This window comes from Cryptomeria japonica, chromosome 11, assembly GCF_030272615.1.
Source record: "Cryptomeria japonica chromosome 11, Sugi_1.0, whole genome shotgun sequence".
NCBI classification, from domain to species: Eukaryota; Viridiplantae; Streptophyta; class Pinopsida; order Cupressales; family Cupressaceae; genus Cryptomeria; species Cryptomeria japonica.
In genome coordinates, this window is record NC_081415.1 from 464562268 (window position 1) to 464587312 (window position 25045).

At 40.3% G+C, this 25045-nt stretch overlaps 2 protein-coding genes across 5 annotated transcripts in view; one reads left to right on the forward strand and one right to left on the reverse strand.

The window, feature by feature from the left end:
* The window catches only part of LOC131068324 (vesicle-associated membrane protein 727), an 81342-nt gene that overhangs the window by 40457 nt on the left and 15840 nt on the right, over positions 1-25045 (reverse strand). The window contains exon 2 of one of the 4 annotated variants that reach the window (XM_059213898.1): positions 1268-1544. The exons of 2 other annotated variants lie outside the window; for them this stretch is intronic. The gene's annotated coding sequence lies outside the window, so the exon portion shown is untranslated. Of the gene's footprint in view, positions 1-1267; positions 1554-25045 lie in introns of those variants that run through there. One more of the 4 variants, XM_059213899.1, reaches the window with a different exon arrangement.
* LOC131860247 (uncharacterized) lies at positions 19989-20478 on the forward strand. Its single transcript, XM_059214629.1, has 2 exons — positions 19989-20138; positions 20254-20478. Exons 1-2 carry the CDS (start codon positions 19989-19991, stop codon positions 20476-20478), a joined length of 375 nt encoding a protein of 124 aa, XP_059070612.1.

The following is a 25045-nucleotide window of genomic DNA, read 5'->3' on the forward strand; positions in this document are numbered from 1 at the left end:
TATGAAGATTACGTAATACAGAAATCCACTAGGAGATGCTATAGACATAGGACCACATAAATCAGAGTGAACAAGTTCTAGTTTGTCTTTAGCTCTATTTTCACTTTTATGAAATGGACTTTTAACATTTTTGCCTATAGCACAACCTTTACAAGTGTTATCATGAATTTGACTAAGTTTAGGCATACCTTTGACTAATCTTTCAAGAGATGGAAGGGCTTGGTAATGCAAATGTCCAAGTCTTCTATGCCATAACTCATAGGATTCCGGAGCCTCATTAATGAGTGCTTGAATAGGGTTAGTAGAGAGCTTATAAAGACTATCATATCTATGACCAATTATACGAGCAGATTTAAAATTAGCTTTCTTAGCCAAGCAAGGACTTTTCCCTCAGAAAATGTAATTTGATAACCTTTATCTTCTAAAGCAGAAATGGAAATTAGATTTCTTTTAATTCCAGGAACAAACAAGATATCACTGAGGTGCAAGGAAATACCAGAATCTAAATTCAGGGAAGTAGAGCCAGAATCTCTTACCGAATAACGAGCATCATCACCAATTATCACGTGAAGGCTGGTATCCTTTTCAACTAAGCCTGAAAGTTGATCACATTAACCTGTAATGTGTCTGGAGGCACCACTGTCAATCAACCATGTATTGCTATCTGAAGGAACACTGCTAGATAGAGCGGAGATGAATAGGAAGTCATTATTTTGTTCTGAGACTTCATTTAGGTTGGCTTCACTTTGGTTAGGGTTATTCTGACATTCTTTAGCATAGTGACCAAATTTGTCACATCTAAAGCATCGAACACGTGAGGTATCTCTTGGTTTCTTCCAAGAGTTTTGGGAACTAAATGATCTGAAATCCCTATTTCTTTTTGGATAAGGTTTCTTCCAATTTCCCCCTTTCTTGCATTGAGCTGCAAGCATGAGGTGATCATCTACATGGGGACTTTTGGTTTGCCCCCTTGTGATGAGGCGAGACTCTTCTTGAATGCAATCATTCTTAAGGCGATCAAGGGAAGGCAACTCAGTCCTGCCACTGATAGATTGGATAAATGACTCCCATGAGTGAGGTAGGCCATTTAGGGCAATCATGACAAGGTCTTTGTCTTCCAGGTTATGGCCAATTAAACCTAGCTGATTCTTTAATTCTGAAATTCTCATGAAGTAGGAAATAACAGAATCTTCTTTAGCCATTTTGATATTAAATAGTTGTTGTCTTAAAGTAATTGCCCTACTAAGATTGTTAATTTCATATGTACCTTGTAAATGGCTGAACATTTCCCTTGCAGTGGTAAATGAGGCAATAGAGGTGACTAGGTGATCTTTGACTAAATCAATGAGAATCTTCCTGGCCTTGACAGCATCCTTTTTGAATTGTTTTAGTTCAGCAGCATCCGTAGGCTCAGTTAGCTCTTTCGCTTCTATGAATTGGAGAAGATCTTCTTCCTCTAGGGCCAACTTGATTCGAACTTTCCATGCAGTGAAATTGAGATTCCCATCAAGTCTATCTTCAACTTTCAGCCCCTTTGACCTGATCTGCAAAAGCTATAGCAATCTGAAAATAAAGGTGTACTGAATTTTAAATCTGAAGATTGATCTAGCCTATAGCTCTGATACCATGTTAAATTTTAGTACTTTCAGATTGAATAAAACTCAGAAAATCAGAATTAGTTTTAACTAGGTTAATTAAATTTATTGTTTTCCAGATTTAAGCATAGTAAAGGAAATGAATGCATAAAGACAAAGCACATTTACCCTGGGAAAACCTCCTAGGAGGAAAAACCCAACCAAAAGATCCTCAAATCTGATTATGGTTTTGAATTCAACTGATAATTACACACTTATCTGGAGTATAGATGTTGCAGTCACAAGGAAGATGAGATAGAAGTCTTCACAATTAGTTTGCTAATGGAGATCATGATTTGCAGTCCTCCTAATCAGACTTGTTGTGTGTTACAAGGGTAGCAGCACCTTTCAAGTAGTTCGCAGTCCTTCTATAGGGTTTGTTTGGGCCTTCAATGGAGTTCTCTATCTCTTGGTGGTGATCTGCTGCATTTGATGGAGTTCGCTGTCTTCTATTATGTTCTACTGCACTTTAATGTAATTCGCTGTTATCAACTGCCTTGACTCTATATTTCGCTTCCTTGGAATATATTTCGCACCTTCTTGCAAAACTGAATGAATGATGTTATGAGAAGTATATGCTTTATTTATAGGAGTAGTAATACTTCTCAATCATGTCGGCCTTCTTTGCAAATTAAACATATTAATTATTTTAATTCCTTTTAAGTGAATTGGATAGGGTCAGCCCTATCATGGAGGCGAGTTGGGTTTGGATGTAGCGTGGAGGCCTTTTAGGTGGAGCCGAGAGGTTTTGGGCCTGGCCCTATATGTTGGAGGCGGATTCCAATGTTGCCCAAGGCAATTGGAATCCGCCAGCTCTAATTACAAACAACAAATTTGGGCAACTTTCTATTTTTGGAAAGTTTTTTTTTTTGCTTTTTCCTATTTTTAGGAAGTTCCGTTTTTGGCATTTTAAGCACGATCCCTGAAGTGGCTATTTTTAGAAAGTTTTTCCTATTTTTTAGGGTCTTGCTTTTTCTTTTTTTGGAAAAGGGGATCTAGGGTTTGCACTTCTGACTCAGAGTTATGGTGAAAATGATCGAGAATATCACCCAAAATTCAAAATTTGTCCAAAATAATCAAGTTCCTAAAATTGTGGGATTCGAAAGGATTCAAGGGCATAATAATGAATGATTTTTTTTAAATTTCAAGCTCATTGGAGTAAAATTTGATGAAGAATGAAGGATTTCATTTCTTGCAAAATCTGGTCTTAATGGAGAAAATGTTCCTCTAAGTCTGCCTTGAAAGTGAAGCAAGATGGGAAAAATTTTGCCAAAGTCCGCCCAACATAAGATGTTTTATGAAGTTCCCTTGGAATGAATCTCTCCAAGTCCGCCCTCATGAGGAATGTTTCCCACAAAGTCTGCCTAAGGGGTGAAGAGATAACTTGCAAAGAGGTGGAGGACTTTTTGCCAAGTCCACCCACATATGAAAGATTTCCATGAACTCCAACTTGCCTATGGAATAAAGTCTCTTAAGTCCGCCCTCATGAGGAATGTTTCCCACAAAATCCGCCTAAGGGGTGAAGAGATGACTTGCAAAGAGGTGGAGAACTTTTTGACAAGTCCGCCCACATATGAAAGATTCCCATGAACTCCGACTTGCCTATGGAATAAAGTCTCTTAAGTCCGCCCTCATATGGAATGCAATCTACAAAGTCCGCCTTGCATAGATGGAACATTTTGTGAAGATGGGAAAGAATCTTGCCAAGTCCACCTGATGAGGACACTTCATCAACTTCACTAAAGGAAAGAGATGCACAAAGTCTGCCCTCATTTGTTTTCAGAAGACGGAAAACTTTTCATAAAGCCCGCCCACATGATTAAGGAATCACTTGTAAGTTAGGAAAGAGTTCCATAAAGTCCGCCCAAGCTGGAAACAAATGAGGAAAATCTATGACAAAGTCTGCCTTGAAGAGGTAAGGAAACATGCTAAATCCACCATGAAGAGGGAAGCAAATTTGATATGGAAAGATTCTTATGAAGTCCGCCTTGCCCATAGAGGATAAAGATTGACAAAATCTATCCAGCTGTCAAGAAGAAAATCTGCATAAGTTCGAACTAAGGGAAAGAAAAAGGTTTTTAGAAAGTTTCAAAATTGGGAAGAGAAATAAGGATAGAGTTCGATTCATGAACTCAAACTGAAAATAATAACTTTCTTATTGAACTAAAATTCGAAATCAAAACTTTCCCAAGGAGTTTAAACTCAACTGAAAATAGAAACGGCAACTTTTTTATTGCATTCAAAGACTGAAATAAATTTGGAAACAGAACTAGTTCAAGATTGGAATGACCAGCTGTGTTTCCAATTGCAAAAATTCGAACACTTGAAGGTTTATACAAATAGCCATTCATTCATTCATTTCATTCATGATGAAAGTTCGAACTTGAGGAGAATTTTAAGAGTTTTTCTTGGCAAGTTTCAAGAGTTTTCAACAAGTACAGATTTCAAGAGGATTTCGAAGGTTTTCAAGAGCATTTCAAAGATATTTCAAGTGTAACTACAAATTTTCTGAGACAAACAGCACCTTCTTACTCCTTTCTTGTCTTTATTCTGAAGGTGAAATGGGTTTTCAAAGCAGACTCTTAGGGTTTTGACCTGGTTTTTCGAAATTTCTTTGAAGAGAAAGAACTAATTTGTCACAACCTCCTTCCTTTCACTTTCGTTTATTGCCTTTTGAACCTGATTTTGATGTATACTTAGCGTAATTTGGGACTTGGATATTCGTTTTCAGGTCTGATTTTGATCAAAATCAGTCCCAAGATTTTCAAATTAATCCATATTTCGAGGTTTTCTTGAGGATTTCCAGAAAAACTAAGTGTTGAAAACCTGTCCAAAACTCTAAGTGTTGAATAAATTGAAAAATCAGGGTTCACTTAGCCATCAGAACCTCTAAATACGCACTCGAAATGAAGATCTTAACTTAATCTTTTTTATTTTTGTAGGTTTTGGATGACCTCAGAAGCCGGATCGTCAAGGAAAGTCCAGATGAAATTCCAAGTGGACAAGGATTCTCCTCCAAAATCCAAGATGAATTCAAAATGGAAGAAGGTTGGAGACAATAACCTTGGACATATCAACCTTTGAGAGTTCAAGAAATGGATGCATGGTCTAGATGGGCAATTACCCACTCCGATTGCTCGAAGAATGATGAGAAACGGGATAGTATAGGCTGTTGGACTGCTTCCGGCAGTCCAATGTAATGAGCTGGTTGCTAAGTGTTTTAAACACTACAATCCCTTGGAGAGAGAAATTGTAGATCCAGATGGGAGAGTGTTGGCCAACTTAGGAGAAGTTGCAATAAGAGAAGCCTTTGGTATTCCTAAATACCACAACATAGTCTACAAAACAAGGGATGAGACAGCTAAATTGTATGAAGATAACACTAAAGAATATGAAGCCAATATCAACCATTCGTGGTTGGAAAAGCCAAGGAAGAGTGTGTCAAAGATGCCCAAGAATCTTCTCAGACTTGTTGACGTGTTTTTTATGACCGCGTCTAACACAGAATAAAGTCACCAACGGTCACCTTATCCTCTCTTGATCAAGATTAGTACGTATGCTAGGATTACTTAAAGTTCAAACGGCTAATTCCCAAGGTTCCTTCAGTGCGTAGATATGACTCAGTTGTTTGATGGGTTTGCTAATAACCCAAGGGGCCTTATGTATGTTGAAGAAACTTATGCAAGCTCAAGGATTTTTTGTACAGATGATTTGCAATAAAAGCTCTAGTTTTGGAACTTTTGGATTTTGGATTATGTGGAAAGTAAATAGGAATAGGGCAGAGGAAACTAGACTAAAAGTAATCTAAGCCTATGAACAAGGAGACGGGATAACTTGTGCAAAATCCAACCACAATTCGCTTTGCCAGCAACGCACAACTACACGAAGGCAGTGCAATCTTCAGAGGGTGTGTTAAAGATTTTCAAATCATCAAGAGAAACCATCAAGTCGAACAATCTCTCCTGCTAATCGAAGTTAAACATACACATATAACGGAGGCTCAGACTAACTTTGCACGATATGCAACAACCAGCTGCACACCAAAAGTATGAGCACGAATTTTGCAACAAGCGATCCTATCAGATCCAGTTCATCTAACAGCATGAAAGCAAATCTAATCTATGAAGAGAATGAGACCATGCGAGCTCCAAAACAACACAAGAACACACCAACAATTGAACAATGTATTAAGTGTTTGCTTCAAAAACTCTTAGCAACAATCTCTGACGATAGTCTCTCCTCTTTACAAATGAGGGGGGCACCCCCTTATAAAGGCCTCAAGCCATGATTACATGCAAAAACCCTAATTAGGGTTTGCCCTAAAGATTCCCCACTCAAGGTGCAACAAGGTGGGAATCTGCAATTAATAACCCATTATGCCCATGCACAATTAATTAAAAGAGCCTAAAATAGCGCCCACTCAGCACATTAAATGCCTCATGATGTTGACCATGCCCAGAATATAACCGACACCATCATAAATGCCCATCATTCTCCAAGTGACGGCGGTATGCACGAAGAATCTGTCATAAAACCATAATGAGAAGGTGACATGCAAGAAGATTCCCCATCCGGTGGTGGCATGCATTGACTGGTCCACGCCTAGTCAATATTCCTTCAGCAATAAGTACGCCATCACTATTCAGTCAAAAGACTTTCGTCCAAAAATGGACGACCATTATCTCGTTCATTAATGGCGTATGCAATGAATCTACCGACAATAGCTTCTAGTTCTCCGATGGAGACACTTGGCACATTCTCAATGTTGAACTCCATCAAGGCAATTTCTTCTTCGCTTTTGGAAAAGAAGCTTTCCCACTCTGCCATGACTTCCTACGTTTTCTTCATCATACCGGAGAATGAAGAGACATTTGCAAAATGTTCCTTAGGGAACGAGCCGACGAAGAAGAAATCATGCAACTGGGATTTCAGGGAGTTCACCGTTATTCCTCCATCGCTGAATTTCCTTGCAAACAAAGCTTCCATGGCACTAAGGATTTCTTCCTATATCCCCCTTATAGACTCCTTCAAGGTGACAGAGTCAATGCTGAATTTGTCAAGGGTGTTCTTTCCCGAACAGATAGCGTAGAACAACCGAGGGAAATCATAAGCTTCATTCTCCTGGATCACTTTCCCGTCTACCAGAGTTTGCCTTGGAGTCTTCGTCAGAGCCCTGAGTCGGGAAATGGTTAAGTCTTGGTTAACATCTACATCCTCCCATAGTCCCTCGGCTGTCTCTAATCTGCTTAGGAGGGCCACGAACCTCGAATGAAACTGGGCTAGATCCTCAACGAATTTTCCTGCCTCAGCATAGACATCCTCCACCCATTCCTGGGAATTTTGTGCCATTGCTCTAATAAGTTTTGCATCATCAACTACTTCCTTGGGAAGGAAGGGAGGAGGAGTGGATGAAAGACCTGCTTCCCTGAGGGGTCTTTTGAAACTCCTGACGTATTCGCATAGGAATCTATTTTCCTCTCTCAGCCGCTTACATTTTGCCTTTGATTTCAGCAACTTCTCCTTCATGGCTAAGGAGGAATCTTCAAAATCTCCCACAACTTGACCGGTGGAAGCATGGCCAAGATCAACTTGTCTGATAACGTAATCCTCTTGTCTAATCTCACTCCTATCCTTATCCACTGCAGGCTCAGCAATGTGCAAGGTCCGGGATCCAGATTCTTCCCTAACCACCTTGGAAAACTTCCGGGGGGCCTTTCTTTCCGGTGGCCGATCCATCCTCTTCAATAATTCTTCTAATTCCTGAGCAGGATTGGTTCCTCCTTCTGCTTCATTCCCCAATCTGCCTATCAACCAATCTAGCGTGGGGATGGAATGGCTATGATCGTCTGCATGCTCTCGTTCCTAAGATTCCTCCTCCATTTCACCAAGGATAGTCTCCACGAAGCTATCCTGGTGAACTTCTTCCTGGTGCGAGGGACTTTCTTGCCTCTGGGTTCTTGGTTGATGATGGCCTTACGAAGCATTGATGCTGAGTATATCGGGTGCTGGAACGTTCCCTGGAAGTGGCCTGTGGGATGTGCGAACATCTCCACTTCCGGTACGCTCGAGGAGCTAACTGGTGAATGCTCCCTTCCTGTCCTTGTTCTCTTTTGCGGAGGTTTCTCTTGCTGGGCTTCCTATTGAACCTCGTGTGGGATTTCCTACTGGATATCCTTCATTTTTGTTGCCCTTGGCCTCTTTGGGGCATTTTTTCCTTTGTCCATCTGGGCTTCTCTTCCTGCCTGAACCTGTGAAGAGCCTTCAGTTGCCTCGTTGTGGGAGTCCAGATTTCCCATTAGCTCGTATGTCAGAAGGACATTGTCTTCTACCAGCTTTCTTATCTGCCTGTCAATCCAGTGCTTAGTGAATTTTAGCACTGGTCTAGCTAAGATGTTCAAATCATCTACCTCAGGCTCTAACCAATCTGGCAACTGGATAGGTTGATCCTTCACTTTCTCGAATTCGGGTTGCGTCAAATCTGAATCTTCCTTCACCTGATCCGGTACCTGATGAATTTCACTTATTTTGATGGTGTCGAGGGGGAGTCTGGAATGCATTCTTCTCCTGACCTCGAGGTCATCCTCGGCACTTGCCCAATAATCCTCTAAGTGAAATCTGTGTCTGAATTTGACACCGGCAACCTTCCTAATCTGGCTGTAAGGATCATATTGGGCCCTGGATGTGTAAAATGGTAGGTGATAGAATGCCAATTCCCCTGCTGCACTTTCAACGGCCTCCAAACCTGGGCATATCTCCATGAAATCCCCCAAGACAATTGGAAATTCAATAGATTGCTTCTTCTTCTTTTTCTGCAGTTGATCATAGGCAGTTAACTGCCTCATGAGCTCGAGCAATATAAGCTTGTCTGACGGATATCTGGGCAATTTGTAAGACTGGAAGGAGAACCCTTGCTAACTGATGTAGGTGAATTTGGGGAATTGCAGGAGCACAGAGCCATACCTCTAGACCAAGGCACTTGCTTGTGGAGACAACCTCATGTGTAACTTATTTTGCATAAGTCGTGTCAGGTACATGGTGAAGGTGTCATTTGCCAACCTATAAGAGCTAACATTGGAGAGATGTAGCTGAGGATAACACTCATGCACTTTTAACTGAGCTGGTCCGCAGCCCATGATTCCTCTTGCTGGTAGCCCATCGAATCCTCCCCTTCGTGCAAGCATATAGAACTGGTAGGAGCTCATGAAAAAGGACCGAGACCTTTTCTCTTTCAAGTTCTTCAATTGTTCATGCAAGTAGTGATTGATCAATCTGGCCCAGTCGATCAGTGTATTTGAATTCATGATCTCGCCTATGTAGAAGAACATCCAGGGCTCGAAGTTCACCGAATGTGGGCATCCCATTACTCTGCTCAGCATCTTTATCAGGTCTACATACTCCTGCTTGAACTCGAAGATTGTGAGAGTTTTGGGCATCTTGGAAGCGTGCACTCTAGGCTTCAGCAACCATTGCTTGTTGATCAAATCAGCACACCTAGTGGGGCCTGCTTCATATACTGCCTGAGCTCCGCTGCTGGTCCTGTACGTCATGGAATAATGTGAAGGGATTCCAAAAGCTTCACCAATTGACTCTGGAGTCAATGTTGCCAGTAACTTGCCATCTGGCATTGAGATTGTTTTCCGCTCTAGATTGTAATGTGCTGCACATTCCAAGACCAGATCTGAGCATTGAATAGCAGGAGGAAAGCCAGCTGCTGCAACTATTCCACTTCTCACAATTCTGACAGTTGTCGGGGATGGATTATGCCCTGCTGTTCCGAACATTCGGATCTTGAATGCAGCCAAGTTGAACGTGCCAAGGTTAGTATCGCTGATTTCTTCCCATCTTGAATTCAACCGAGAATGAGGAAGAAAACCCCTCATCTCCGCTTTGATCAATGCCTGCCTGGAGATAGTAGCTGCCTTGCTAGGCTCCGCCATCTTGGGAGCACTTCGAAATGATGAAAATAGAGACTAAGTATGAATATTCTTCACTTCTCCACTCCTTTCTTGAATCTTGCACGTGAAAAATGAAATGCCTTTCCCATCTTATATAGAATTCTCAAGAGGCATTAATTTAGTAATTGCATTCATGATGAGTCATACTTTCCTCAATTACTACGCCATGCAAAGGCAGTTTCCTATGCGTATGAGTTCAAATTTAGAATTTTCCTTAAATGCTCCAAGTCATGCGTCATACTTGGAAGATTCCTTCTGCCAACTCGTTGATTTCATTCTTTCCAATTTTGGAGGGAAATCGAAGGATTTTTCTCAGGATTTGCTCGATTCTACTCCAACTTGTCATCTCCTGCTTTCAAAGGAACTTTCATGGCTCTTCTCCACATCCCTATTTTTTAGGGATCTTCCTAAAATTTAGGAGTCAGGTTCATTGGATGGGGAATTTCATCCCGATTCTAAATCTATAGAATTTTCCACATTTGGTTGGGATTTGGTGTCTAAAAATAGCATATTCAAAAATTCGCCCGAGGGGAATTTTGCTTTTTATTCCTCCTTGACCCCTTGGATTCCATGCCTTAGGCAAAATTTCAATTTTTAGCTTGGGCGCATTTTCACTCTGTCCATGGATACATGGATTTTTCCACTTGTGAATGGCATCTTCAATTCAGTGCCCTAGCCCAGTGTTGGGCGCATTTTCACTCTGTCCATGGATACATGGATTTTTCCACTTGTGAATGGCATCTTCAATTCAGCGCCCTAGCTCAATGTTGGGCGCATTTTCACTCTGTCCATGGATACATGGATTTTTCCACTTGTGAATGGCATCTTCAATTCAGCGCCCCAGCCCAATCTTGGGCACATTTTCACTATGTCCATGGATACATGGATTTTTCCACTTGTGAATGGCATCTTCAATTCAGCGCCCCAGCCCAGTTTTGGGCGCATTTTCACTCTATCCATGGATACATGGATTTTTCCATTTGTGAATGGCATCTTCAATTCAGCGCCCCAACCCAGTCTTGGGCGCATTTTCACTCTGTCCATGGATACATGGATTTTTCCACTTGTGAATGGCATCTTCAATTCAGCGCCCCAGCCCAGTCTTGGGCACATTTTCACTTTGTCCATGGATACATGGATTTTTCCACTTGTGAATGGCATCTTCAATTTAGCACCCCAGCCCAGTCTTGGGCGCATTTTCACTCTGTCCATGGGTACATGGATTTTTCCACTTGTGAATGGCATCTTCAATTTAGGCATGGATTTCCAGCACTTGACCCATTTCTGGCTATCTCTGTCTATTGTCTGACTTTTTGGAATTAGAATTGTCTGTGAACGCCTGATCCTTGTCGCCTTGGCTAACTGACTCTGCCAGTAATGACTTTCCAAAAATAGAAACTTTCCAGGTGTCAGCGTTAGATCCCTAGACAGGGTGCAGAAATGACTTACTATAAATAGAAACTTACTAAAAATCCCTAAAAAATAGGGACTTTCTAAAAAAAGAAAGTTGCTCCGTTTGGGCTCAAATTTCACTGGGAGGTCCCTTTAAGGGTCCTGATTCCAATCGTATGCTTAGTTTTCCCGAAACCCTAACAGGAACCCCTAAAATCTAGGACAAAAGGCAAAACCCTAAAAAAAGGACAAAATAGGCCCTAGACTTCATAGAATTTGCTTGACAGAGAATCAGATTAACCCTCACTAACCCCCAAACATCCGCAACGTGGAGAGATTTGAAGAGATTGCTACCAACACACACAAAAACCAAGGCCAAACGACCAAAAGGGCCTAAAAGCTAGGGGGGTCCCTATCTGGGATGGGGTGATGTGTGATTAGGTCACAACAAGACCCTACTTCAAGAAAGATTATGGTGATCTTATTGTTTTGCTGAATAGAGTCATGGGCAGCCAGTAGGGTGCACCATTTGAACTATGGATGTATTATTTCATCCCCGAAATTACAGCAGGTGTAAAAATGATTAACCGGGCTAAAATCATCAATGACAACCTTGATGATCAACTTGGAGAAGAATAGGACCTTCCACATGAGTTCCTACTTGATATATTCATTGGCCAGAACTAACAGATACAGAGGCCTAGTTTGGAGAGGGATGGTGGGGAACAAGGAGAATCAGTTTAGTGTGTACGACTGCTACCCACAATTGCACTTAGAGGAGAAATATCACTTCAAAAAGGTCAATGACGCCTTTCTCATGCACATCACAAGGACCTTTTAGGGGGGCTTACATCAGAGACTTTCTCAGGAGTCAAAGGATTTGATTAGCAGATTCAGATATTGGTATATCCGATATCCTAGATTTACATATTTGCAAATCCAAGGATTCGTCGGTGCTCCATATAGACTCCCTATGTATCCTACGAATAGGATGATTTTTCTCAAAGTGGCAAGACAGCTAAAAACTACAAAGGGGTAAACAGAGAACAAGAGCATCTTTTCCCCTCATCTTGTCCATCCGCTCAGGCTGCTACACATGCGGATAAAGAGATTAAGTGGTATCTATTCCTACAGTATCAGTCAAGGAGTTATTTTGATCCCTTCCACCGAATGGGAATGGTGAATGGAGTAAAGTTTGAGCACAAGCTGGACCTTGAAGACTATTGGGCTAATGCCGCAAACGACTTCCAAGTAAGGAAGAGATTATGCTCCAGAATTCCACTCAGTTTGATAAGAACATCAAAAGTTTTCCAAGTTGCAGATCAAGTTGAAGAAGATGATGAGTATGAACAACCACACTATGCTAACATGAAGGATGAACCTGTTGCCTTAGTAGATTGGTCAGATTCTGACAGAGCTAACTTGGGTGACTTGATGAGACCCATGATTGAATATTCAAAATGGTGGGCAGCTTAGAAGACAAAAGAGCTAAAAGCTAAGAATGTCTCCTTCACTTATGATCTCATGGGTACTAATGCGTCCTTGTCTTCAAATCATGGTAGGACATCTAGCAATCCCAAAGGCCCAAAGAGTGTAGGTTCGAAGAAAAGAAAGAACCAACTGAGAATTCAGTAAAGGCGAAAGGAAAGAAAGTTGCCAGTGAAGAGGATGTAAGTAGGCGGCAATAGTCTAATGAAGGCCACTCAACTATCAGCGCTTCATCTACAGCTCCAATCAGACTTTCAATTGATGAATAGGAACCAGACAATGAGATGGAGATTCCTTCTCTTATCATCGAGGAGCAGAATGTAGAGCCTGTTCACACTAAAGTTATAGAAACAGAGAACCCTGAACCTGAGGGAGGATTCCTAGATGGCATAATTTCTGCATTAAAAGGAATAGATGATGAATTTGACGACAATGGCATGGAGCAATCAACCATCCCTGATTGGTTGAAAGAAAGAAAGAAGGTCAAAGTACCTGAAGTAGTTCATCAGGAGGATAATACAGCAGCACTCTTGGCTGAACTAAATAAACCAAATGAAAAGAAGCCATCCAAACCAGCCAAGAAGTTTTCCTTGATTCAAAGGAACAGTGCAGGGTTCAGGTCCGTCCAAGTAGCAGTCCCAAAAGTTGACAAAGCTCAAGAGGATATTGCTCCTGAAGAATATGAAGTGACCACCATAAGTTTGGGTCGGACTACTAAAGCTTAGGAAATCCAAGAATTTGATGATTCATCCAATACTCTCAAGGAAAGGTTGAATAAAGAAATTAAGAAAAGGAAGAAATTGAAAGCTGAAAATAAGCAGTGGAGGAGGTATGTCCAGCATTTGACAAACCCCATTGATCGAGAGGAGGTAGCATTTGCTCCACCGTTGCCCCTTCCACAGGAATCCATGAAGGATTATGAAGATATGAGAACAACTTTCAGAGAGGTTAAAGGATGGACCTCAGATGCCATAGAGCGAGCTGATATACTTGTTGAAAATTTGGTATCAGCATATGACTCCACCTCTTCTTTCTTGTGCAAAATCAAGGATGTATCCAAAAACTGCGAAGATCTTGAGAACATACAGAATAGGATAATTCCAAGCTTAAAAGCCATGAGAGGGCTTCCCAAGAAAGATTTAGTTGATGGAGGGGTGATCCAGGCTGGTGACATATATGATTTTAACACTTGGTATTTTGCCTTGACTACCCGAGTTGAATCTCTGAAGAAAATAGAGGCCAAGCGTGTGGAAGTAGAGAAAATTATCCAAGGAATTCAGGATAAGGTCTCCCTCGTGGCAACTGAGGCACTAAGGCAAGATGAGGTGCATGAAAAGGATCTGCGTGCAGGGAATTTGAAGGCCAAAATTCAGGGGAATTTCTTCAATTCCACAAGGCTTATTCTCAGGGATCATCTGACCAAAGTTTCAAGCTTTATACTCATCGATGAAAACTTCAGCACAAGCCACTGACTGGGAGGGCACTTTTGCCACATGTATCGATGAGATGGATATGGTTGATTGCCAAATTAGCAACTTGCCACATGTCACCATGGAAGACGTCCAGCCACTCACGTCTAGATTTATTGAATTTACAGCTTCCGAAAAGGAAAGTGGACGCACCCTTCCTTGAAAATAGCATCTTGTGACACATGTCTTGTTCTCTTTTGTTCTAACTAATTGAGTTTTGGGAAACCTGTTGTGACCTATTCACACATCGCCCCATTGCAAATGGGGACCCCCACTTTTTGCTTTCTGGGGTTAGCCCATTTGGTTTTGTTGTTAGTCATTTTAGTGTCTTAGCCTTTGCATTGAAGGGATTGAGTCAGGTGGATCTCCTCAAGAGGTCAGGTCAATTGAGTGATTTGGGGTTATTCAGATCATTACTAGGGTGTTTTTTGTGTACTATCTAGTCGCACTTCAAGTTGCTAAATCAAACCTTGGTTGAATGCATAATGTCCTCCTAGGTCCCATCCCTTACATCAAGGACAGAGCGAATTCGCCTTAAGGAATCTGGAATGTCATCCTGATCCTCAAATGTCCTGAAATTTGGCTGTCTGGAATGCCATCCTAATCCTGAAATTTGACTGTCTGGAAAATTGAAGAATCCTCCAAAAACTAGATTTTGCATTATAACTCCTAGAGTTCCGAAACCACTCTCAAACATCCTGACAATATATATGGAATATAACTTGAAGTATAAGAAAGAAGTTCTTATACTTAAATGTTATATTCCATATATGAATCCTGACGAAGAGACTGACATGTCAATTTTCGCTCCTGACCCTTCCAAAGGGTCCAGAGCGAATTTCCTTATATCTCCCTTCTTGGTCCTAATTTGCCTCATAAACCTTATCCCTATGGTGTGGTTGAGAGAGTATTGAGGTGTGAAACAAAGTGAAGTGATGAAAAGTGAAGGATTTGAGCATAATTACAAATTTTGCTCCTGACCCTTCCAAAGGGTCCAGAGTGAAATTCCCATATCGTTTATTTTGCTCTTTGATATGACCAAATTTGTTGACTTCTAAGGCGTGTTGGGAAGGCTTTGATGCATGTTTGCCTTTGAAAGAAGGTTTGAGGCGATGAGATGGTGAAAATCAACCTAGAATGAGAATTTCGCTCCTGACCCTTCCAAAGGGTCCAGAGTGAAATTCTCCATAAACCTCATTTTCTTCCTTGTCTAGATCAACATCTTAGTTCCTTGGGCATATTTGGAAGTGGATTGACATGTTTTTGCCTTAGGAAGTGATTAGAAGTGAAAGAGTGAAGGATTTTGTCCTAAATCATGAATTTCGCTCTTGACCCTTCCAAAGGGTCCAGAGCGAAATTCTTGAAAACACCTATTTTTCCCTTTGATAAGGTCAAATCCTTAGTTTCTATGACGTGGTTGAAGGTGGATTGGTTTATATTGACTTTCCAATGGAGATTGGAGTTCAAGAGATGAAGAGTCAAGCCTAGAATGTGAATTTCGCTCCTGACCCTTCCAAAGGGTCCAGAGCGAAATTCCCAAAATCTCCTTTTTCTCTCAATTTTGTGTCAAGCCAAGTGTGGATCAGGGTGAATTAAGATTGATGATGTCCTTAAGCATGCCTTTAAATGGCTTGTGACCACCAAAAATGAAGGTTTTTGAGCTAAATCTTGAATTTCGCTCTTGACCCTTCCAAAGGGTCCAGAGCGAAATCCTAAATAGGTCCTGTCCCTGGCCATGGTTTTGAGCGAATTTCTCCTTTCAAGCCATTTTGAGGTCAAACAAGTGTTGTCTTCATGAGAGAGGGATCCAAAGTTGAGTGTCAAAGGAAAACAAGGTATGAAGAATGAATCTAGGTGAAGGAAAACAAGCAAATCTTGAATTTCACTCCTGACCCTTCCAAAGGGTCCAGAGCGAAATTCCTCAAACCACTTATTTTCTCCTTGTGTGAAGCCAAAACATTGGTTCCTATGGCGTGGTTGGAGGTGGAGTGATGTATTTTTGCCTTGCACGATGAGTTAAGGAAATGAAGGATCAAGTCTAAAACTTGAATCCTAACCCTTCCAAAGGGTCCAGAGTGAAATTTTCAAAATCTCCTCTCTCAATTTTATGTTAAGACAAGCGTTGATGAAGGTGAATTGGACTTAAAGATGGCCATAGGCATGTATTTGAATAGGTTATGAGTCCAAAAAGTAAGGATTTTGAGTTTAAGAATGAATTTCGTTCCTGACCCTTCTAAAGGGTCCAGAGCGAAATTCCCAAAATCACCTAATTTGCTCATGATGAAGGCCAAGAGATGGATTCCTAGGCCTTGGTGGAGAGAAGACTAGTGTATGCTTGTCTTGGGAGGAAATTTAGAGTAAGAAAATGATGGAATTTAGACCAAATCATGAATTTCGCTCCTGACCCTTCCAAAGGGTCCAGAGCGAAATCCTTTGAAACTCCTATTTTCACCTTGCTTGAGCTAGGCAAAGGGCTAGTTGTGGGATTATGATGAGAAGAGGTTTGAAGGCTAGGCCTAAGATTATGAAATGATGAAATGAGGTCTAAATTGAGCAAAATAGCAAATTTCGCTCTTGACCCTTCCAAAGGGTCCAAAGCAAAATTCTTATAAGCCCTGTCCCTGGAGAGGATCTTGAGCGAATTTCATTCTAATACCTTCTTGTTGATGATTTAAGGTAGGAAATGCTATGTTAGAATCAATTCATTATGTGTACTTAACCACCTTTTGGTTTGTTTTGCAGGTGGAAGAAAATCAAGCTAGAACAAGGACGACCTATTCTAAGCCCATCATCATCAAGGACGTTCCAAATGCATAAAGGAGGACTCAAGGTGTTTTGAAGCATTGGAAGACTTCAAGTGTTCAAGGAGTTGCAAGCTAGCCTCAAGATCTCATTCTACCACACAAAGGAACCACTTAATGACAGAGAAGAATGACCTTACCAACACTTCAAGGCGAGGTGAGCTACTAGAGAGAGAAAACTTGACAGTAAGGAAGCCTCATCAAGCACATAGAAGTCAAGGAGGTACATCATTCATCACGTCAAAGACAGAGGAGGATCAACCAAGACACAAACGTCAGACAAGGTGGCATCCCAGTCACTTTTCCTCCAGTCAGATTGGTCCACCTCAGCATGTCCAGATTCAATGTACCTGACTCATCAAGGACGGCACAAACTTCGATGTACCTACCCCTGCTTCCTATTGGTCCTCACTCCTGGAATGAAATTTTCTCATTGGTTAAGGAAGTTTGTTACAACAAACCCTAATTAGGGTTTCTATCTTGTAATCCTAGCCATTGATTGTAAGTCAATCAGAGCCGTCAATTTGTAAAGGGCTCTCTATATAAAGCCCTGGCTTTTCATTTGTAAAGGTTAATAGTTAGTAGTTAGGAGTTAGCAAAAGAGAGATAGTCAATAATTAGTAGCTCAATAGTAGATAGCATTTTAGAGTAGAGTAGAAAGAGAAGGCAAAGATTGTTGTCAAGACATTGTTGCAAAAGACATGTAAAAACTCTCAGTTACCGGTTCTTGCCTAAACTGGCTGGGTCCTGGTCCTGGTCCCTGCCCAGTCCTGGTCCCAGCCCGGGCGGGACCCACAGGGAACCCAGGAGGACCCGGGTGGGACCCAGGGCGAACCCAGGAGGACCCGGGTGAACCCAAGAGGACCCGAGTGAACCCAAGCCCGTGGGTTCCCAAAAACGGGGCCCACGGGTTAAAAAAAAATTAAAAACAATTAAAAAACAATTTTTTTAATCTTATTTTTACATCTAAACCCTAATCCGCCCCTCTATGATGCATTTCATGCATCAAAACATGCATTCAACCTATTCTACTTGCATTTTTGAAGATTTTTTCTCTACAATCAGGGTTCTTAGTTTTTGTATTTTTCTTCGAAGGTGACAACTACGAAGGTGTGAGACACGCATCAAAGGCATAGGAATCACTGGAGAAGAAAGATTTAGCCATTAAAGGTAAGTGAATCTGAATTTTTTTCAAGTTTTCAAGAATTTTTCTAAGTTTTTTTCAAATTTTTAAATTTTTTTTAAAAGTTTTTTAAAGTTTTTTTAATTTTTTTTAAAGAAGTCTTGTATTTTTTTTTACACTTTGTATGCATAGTATGGGGTTATAATACCGAAATTTTAATAATTTTTTTCAATAATGTTGTGCGTTCTCTTTTCATTTTAGATGCATTATTCATATAATCATACATAATGGCTGGAACTGGAAGTGCAAGTGCAAGCTCTAGTTCAGTTGCAAATGTCCGAACTGAAAATACCCCCTTTAAAATTGATCAAGATTCACCACTTTGGCATTATACAACAATGATCAAGCCAGTGTCTGGTGGTGGGGGTTTTGTTTGGCAATGCAACCATTGTGGCACTAAGTATACCAGCTCATACTTTCGAGTGAAAGGCCACCTTTGTTTCATCCCTGGGCGTGGAATAAAATTTTGTAAGGGATCAGATGGCAAGGGGCTGTCAAAAGCTCTAGTTTTGGGATATATTAGAGAACAAGAGGAAGCTGATAGGAGAAGTAGCAAAGCAAAGACTGATCATCCTCTTGTCCATCCAAGCTCAATGTCTAAGAGGCCTTCTAGTAGCATTGGCTCCACAAGACCAGCTGGTTCACATCCTTTCATGCAAAACCCACCAGTTGATGCAGTAGAGAATCAGAATGTTGTGGCTTCACGGAAAAGAGGCCCATTGGATTTCGCCTTCAAAAATGACCTGAGAGAGGTTGCAGATTCCAAAATTGGACGTTGCCTTTATGGCAATGGGCTTCCTTTCAACCTTGTTAGATCACCTTACTTTCGGGACATGGTGCATACTCTTTACAATACACCTTCTAATTATGTTTGTCCAGGGTATGAAAAGGTGAGAACCACCTTATTGGCAAAGGAGAAAGCATCCGTAGAGTCACAGTTGAAGGTCATCAAAGATACATGGCAGGAATCAGGTGTGACCATTGTTTCTAATGGATGGAAAGATTGTAAAAATAGGCCATTGATCAATGTTATAGTAGTGTGTCCTAAAGGGGCAATGTTTTTGAAAGCAGTGGATTGTGAGGGGCAAGTGAAAGATGCAAGTTCCATTGCCAATATCTTGATAGAATGCATTGACATGGTGGGGCCTCAAAATGTTGTCCAAGTTGTAACTGACAATGCTAAAAATTGTAGGGCAGCAGGGACTATAGTGGAGGCTACATATGGTCACATCTTTTGGACACCATGCGCAGTACACTCACTCAATTTAATCATGCAAAAGCTTGGCACACAAATTGATTGGGTGAAAAATTTGTATGTGGAGGGCGAGGAGATTCAAATGTTTGTGACTAATCATCATATGTCACAAGCCATTTTCAGGACCTTCTCCAAGTTGGAGTTGTTGAAGGTAATTTATAATTACTAATTTTAAATTTTATTTTTTAATTTTTTAGTTTTAAATTTGTATTTTTTATAGACTTGCATTTGATATATGTTGTGTATTTTGTTATGTCATGTTAGGTTGCTGAAATACGATTTGCATCACACGCTCGTCTTAAGACGACTTCTGAAGGTGCGAGACGCCTTGAGTTTTATGGTCATCAACAGCTTGTGGAGTGTATGGAAGCAGTCCCACACAAAAAGAGCTCTAAAAGTAAGAGCATTGATCCTCAGTGAGAAATGGTGGGCTGATGTGGAATATGTTTTGAATTTCACTGAGCCCGTCATGAGCATGATCAGGTATGCTGATACTGATCGCCCATGTTTGGGCGAGATTTATGATGGCATGGATTGCATGGTGGAAAAAATAAAAGAAGTAATAAATAGAAAAGAAAATGACCCAATGGAAACATTTTTCAAAGTTGTGCCGAAAATTGTTGTTGACCGTTGGAACAAGATGACCACCCCCTTACATCTCTTAGCATTTGCTTTGACGCAAAAATTTTATAGTGCAGAGATGCTTGCAACACCAAGCAGGGTGCCACCATATAGAGATGCAGAGGTTGCTTCTGGCTATAGGGCTACCTTTAAAAAGATATATCAAGATGAGGAGACAAGAAGTATTGTCATGAGGGAGTTTGGCCAATTTGTATCTGCAAAAAATCATGATGTTGTAGCTCTTAATGCTAGATATGGGATGGATGCTGATGAGTGGTGGTATGTACATGGTCAAGGCTCCGTTTACTTGCAGCCTCTTGCAATTAAACTTAACTCCCAAGTATGTATCTTTTTATTTTTTATTTTTATAGTTTTCCAATTCCATTTGATGCTATCATATTTTTATTTTATAATTTTAATTTATAAATTTCTAATTATGTTTTAACTTTTAACAGGTTGCAAGTTCTTCTTCAGCTGAGCGGAATTGGAGTACATACTCCTTCATCCACTCAGTCAAACGTAATCGTTTGGGTGCAAAGAAAGCTGAGGATTTGGTCTACATACACTCCAACCTTCGTTTGTTGTCACATAAGGACCCTGAATATAGTGAGGGTGTAACAAGGAATTGGGATCTAGCCCCTGAGTGTGCTGATTTAGATGCTACAGTTGCACAACTTTGACAAGTCTCTATAGACGATGCGGTTATGGAATTTGAGAGAGACATAGCTGGTGGGAGTGGCATTCCGATTGATATTGGTTCAATTGATGCTGAATTTGAACCACTTGATGACCATGGGCTTGGGTTGGATGCTTCAGATGAAGATGAATATGGAATTTAAATCCCATAGATGGCTTGTAATTTGAATGTTTAACTTTATACTTTATTGTGTCATGACATTTTCACATTTTGAAACTTGAAACTTGAATATTATCTTTTTTGCAAATTATGAATATGATATTACATTTATGATTTATGATATATCAATATCAGAATATTTATTGGCATTGGCAATTATGGATTTATGATTTATGATTTATCTGTTATCATTTATGTATCATTGTATGGGAAAGTTACATTGTATGTTTCATATTTGTATGTTTGAACTGTGAACATATATAATTTTGATGTTTGAAGTTTGAACATATATATATATATATATATATATTAAAATATATATATATATATATATATATGTATGGACGAACCCGTACCCGTACCCAAAAAATTTTTTTTTTTGCCGAATCCGCGAATCTGTACCCGAATCCGAACCTGAATCCGAACTGGAACCGGTAACTTAGTAAAAACTTCATTGAAGGGATGGTGAATTCTATGTGTTGATTCTACAATTTGCATGGTCTCTATACTTCTGAAATTTAATTTCATGTTATTAGATGAATGGAAGAAATTTGTATATCCATACTACTAGTGGTTTGTTGATTGCAAACTTGCCTTGCGTAGTCAACTGGAATCATTCAACTTAAGCTTAACTTCAATTATCGCTTCTTCATTGATATGCATCAACCTGACGGTGTCTATGCTTGTAGCAGTGATCCGAACATCATAAAGCTATCCTTAGAAGATCGCACTAACCTTGTGGAGATGATCATAGCATGTCAAAGCAAGACTTAGTTAGAGTTTCATCAAAGGTCATCCATTGCTCCTACATTCTTAGCATTAGAATTAGATTCCTCTCCAACCCTTATCCTTTTTTCCTTTTTTTAAAAATCAAGGATCAGTAAAGACCCACGTTCCAGTGATATCCAAAGTGAATCAGACGCTCAGGTCATCAAATGTAAGTCCCCTTGTGATTCCAACAAAATCACATCATACCGCAAGAGCTTATCCACAAGTAGAGAACCTACATACAAGAACCTTGGAGTTGCCTCGATTGATCCTTCAGCGAAATCTTCAACATTCGGGGAAACTTTGTTCAAGAGAGGATAAGATACCTTGGTATTTTATTCTGTGTTCGCATGTGCATGAAAAACACATCAACAAAACCCTAATTAGGGTTTTTGTTCTTCGATCTTGGCTGTTCAAAACTTTTAGGTGCCTATATAAGGTTTTCTCCTCTCATTTGGAGAGTAAGATTTTTGTTAATATTTTTGTTAAATTGTTGCAAGAGGTTACTTTGATAATAAAATTGCTTATGTGCTTCTAAGCTTTGGAATTTTTATTATCTAAGTGATTGGCATGGTTTACATTTTCTTCAACAAGTAGAGTAGAAATTGTTTTAAGTTGTTAGAAGAACAAAGGATTTGATAGTTAAGATTGGTGAAACTCTTGCTCATAGTTTCTTTGGATGGATGATTTTCATTCAATGTGTAAAGTTAGCCTGAGCTTATGATGTGGATGCTTTAACTTCTACTTTGAGTAAATATTGTTCAATTGATGGTATTCTTCATAAGTATGAAAATCTTGAGCACAACCTTAGAATATTGCACTTGCTTTGCGTAGTTGTCCTAGCTTGGCAAAACAAAGTATCGTTATTGGTTTCACCCAGTCTTTCCGATCGCTCAAGTTCATTGGGAGTAGAATCGAACTTCTAAACCCTATTCCTTTTTATCTTCTTTTTTGGGGAAGTCTAAATCTGAAAATCTCACAAAAAGAGAGATAGCATACATTGTTAAATCTGTCTAAGTCCTAGCTTATGAATGATATTTTTGAGCGTAAGTCCCCCTTGTATTTCAGCATACATAACCAAGGAAGCTATCCAACATAAAGTCGCTCGTTCACACATATAGACCTTGGAGGCGCCTTGTGGTCTTTCTCGCAATCTTGGCACAAGTAGTGATTTTGTTCAGGAGAGGATAGAGTATCCTTGGATATTTTATTCTAATGTTCGGTGAATGATCAAACGTACTGTTAATGCATTAGTAGCTTCTGCAAGATAAGACTCTCCTAACTCATTAATCTCCTCTATTCTGTTATTGGCTTATTCATCTATGCTATTAGATTATCTGATTCATGCTTTATATAACATTGATCATAATTATGATATTGACAATTGGATAAAGATAGATTAGATCGACGACTTGCTTGACATAGTTAAGCGTCGATCTAAATGCTATCAGACTAGTAACCTGTTGTGACCATTTCACACATCGCCCCATCGCAAATGGGGACCCCCTCTTTTTGCTCGTTTTTCGCTCGTTTTCGCTTTCGTTTTTAGGGTTTTGTTAGTTAGTTGGTCGTCTGGATTTAGGGCCAAGCCTTAGGGTTTTAAATTCCGTCTTTTTAAGCCAAAATCCAGTCGTTTTTGAGAGCTTTTGAGCTTCCTTTTCTAGGATGCAAATTTTGAATGCAATGAATTCGCCAAAATGGTCTAATTTTCAATTGGAATGTTAATGCAGAGCTTGAATTTGTCTAAGTATTGAAAGTGAAATGTGAATTTTTGTCCGATTGAATATTTTGACCAAATTTTAACTTTTTTTGATTTTGGTCCTGGGCATTGGAATTGATTTGTTTTCGCCTCGTGAAGTGTTAGAATGTGAAAAATCATGTTATTTTGGCCTGTAGGAGCAAAATCGCTCCTGTCCCTCAGTGAAGGACGGGAGCTCATTTTCAAATATCTCATCATCCCTGCAGAGTCCAGACAAATTTCAAGTTGGAAGTGATGGAGAACGGCGATATCTTTCCATTGAATATAAATTGAAGATTTTCATGAGCACAGAAATGCCTCCAGGAGGAAAATCGCTCCTGTCCCTCAGTGAAGGACCGGAGCTACAATTCAAATTTCGCCTTGTCCTTGCAAGATTTCGAAAACTTAACAATTTTAGGACGTCCGAAGGAAGATGCTTTGCCAAATGAATATAATTTGAGATGCAGAAACGAAGGAGAATGACCTATATTGACCAAATCGCTCCTGTCCCTCTCCAAGGGACCAGGGCGAGGTACCTTGTAGCTCTCGTCCCTCTCCAAGGGACCAGAGCGATTTCCTTCATTATGCAAAATCCAGACAAAGGTCAAGGCAAGTTTACGTTCAAAAACAAGGGAAAACATGAGATAAATGCGTTGAATATAAATTGAAGATTTTTGGGACGTCCATAACAGTGTTAAATGCCTAGTTCGCTCCTGTCCCTCAGGAAGGGACCAGAGCGATTTTTGATATAATTGCTTTTCTTGCAAAGTTACAGATGATGTCAAGGCATGGACGAATAGAGTGAAGAGGGACGAGTCCGTTGAATATAAACTTGGAACCTGGCAAAGTGAGGTAAAGGCTACAAAAGAAGGATCGCTCCTGTCCCTCTCCAAGGGACCAGGGCGATACAATGGTGATGATACTTCCTACGCAAGTTCAAGGTCGTTCCTCCAAAGTTCAAGGTCGACACAAGTCAAGACAAGGTGGCGAGGGACATTTCAAGGCGTCTTCATCATGCGCAAACACTCAAAGGACGTTAAAATGAAGAGATTGACACCCTATAGCCTAGTTCGCTCCTGTCCCTCAGGAAGGGACCAGGGCGATGTTGAATGCATTGGTCATTTCATGTAAAATTTACGTAAGGACAAGATGTTGCAATGTTTTAGAGGGTCCATGGTATGATAAAAGGATGATATACAAGGGTTTTGAACGTAAAATGATCATCATTTTGAGCATGGAGACTATATCGCTCCTGTCCCTTTCTAAGGGACCAGGGCGATTTGCTTTGGATTCCTCGTTTTGCTTCAAATTCAAACTAAGTCAAGACGTCATAAGATAGCATATGGTCCAAGGCATCGTTTGAAGATAATTCGCAAGAGTGTTGAACGTCCAAACATTGCCAATCAAGGTAAAAGCTCACATCGCCCCTGTCCTTTGGACAAGGACCAAGGCGATACTATCAAAAACACTCACGTCCCTTCAAGATCAAAGCGAAGCGAGGTTAGGAAGAGTGAAGGACGGCGTCTAGAGGACATTGCAAAGGAGATCAAAGTGTAAAGTTGCCAAGGTCAAGAAAAAGAACGTGGATCGCTCCTGTCCCTCTCCAAGGGACAAGGGCGATGATCCCTTTAATGCATCCAAACACATAATGAAGACAAATGGAATAAGCGCAAAAGACATGAGCATAGATGTTATTCGCCAATAATGAAAGATCGAGGAACAAAGATGCATATTGAACGTAGAAATTTGGAGATCGCTCCTGTCCCTCTCCAAGGGACAAAGGCAATGAACACTCAAAAGACATTTAAGTACGCATGCAAATTCAAAGGGCTCATCATGATGATCGATTTTCAACGCGAAGATGAAGGAGTTGGACGTAAGAAAT

Bases quoted from the DNA above. Each gene is read 5' to 3' on its own strand.
- LOC131860247 (XM_059214629.1), top strand. From the start codon at position 19,989: ATGAGGGAGTTTGGCCAATTTGTATCTGCAAAAAATCATGATGTTGTA. The intron at 20,139-20,253 runs GTATGTATCTTT...AACTTTTAACAG, and splicing joins CAATTAAACTTAACTCCCAA to GTTGCAAGTTCTTCTTCAGC.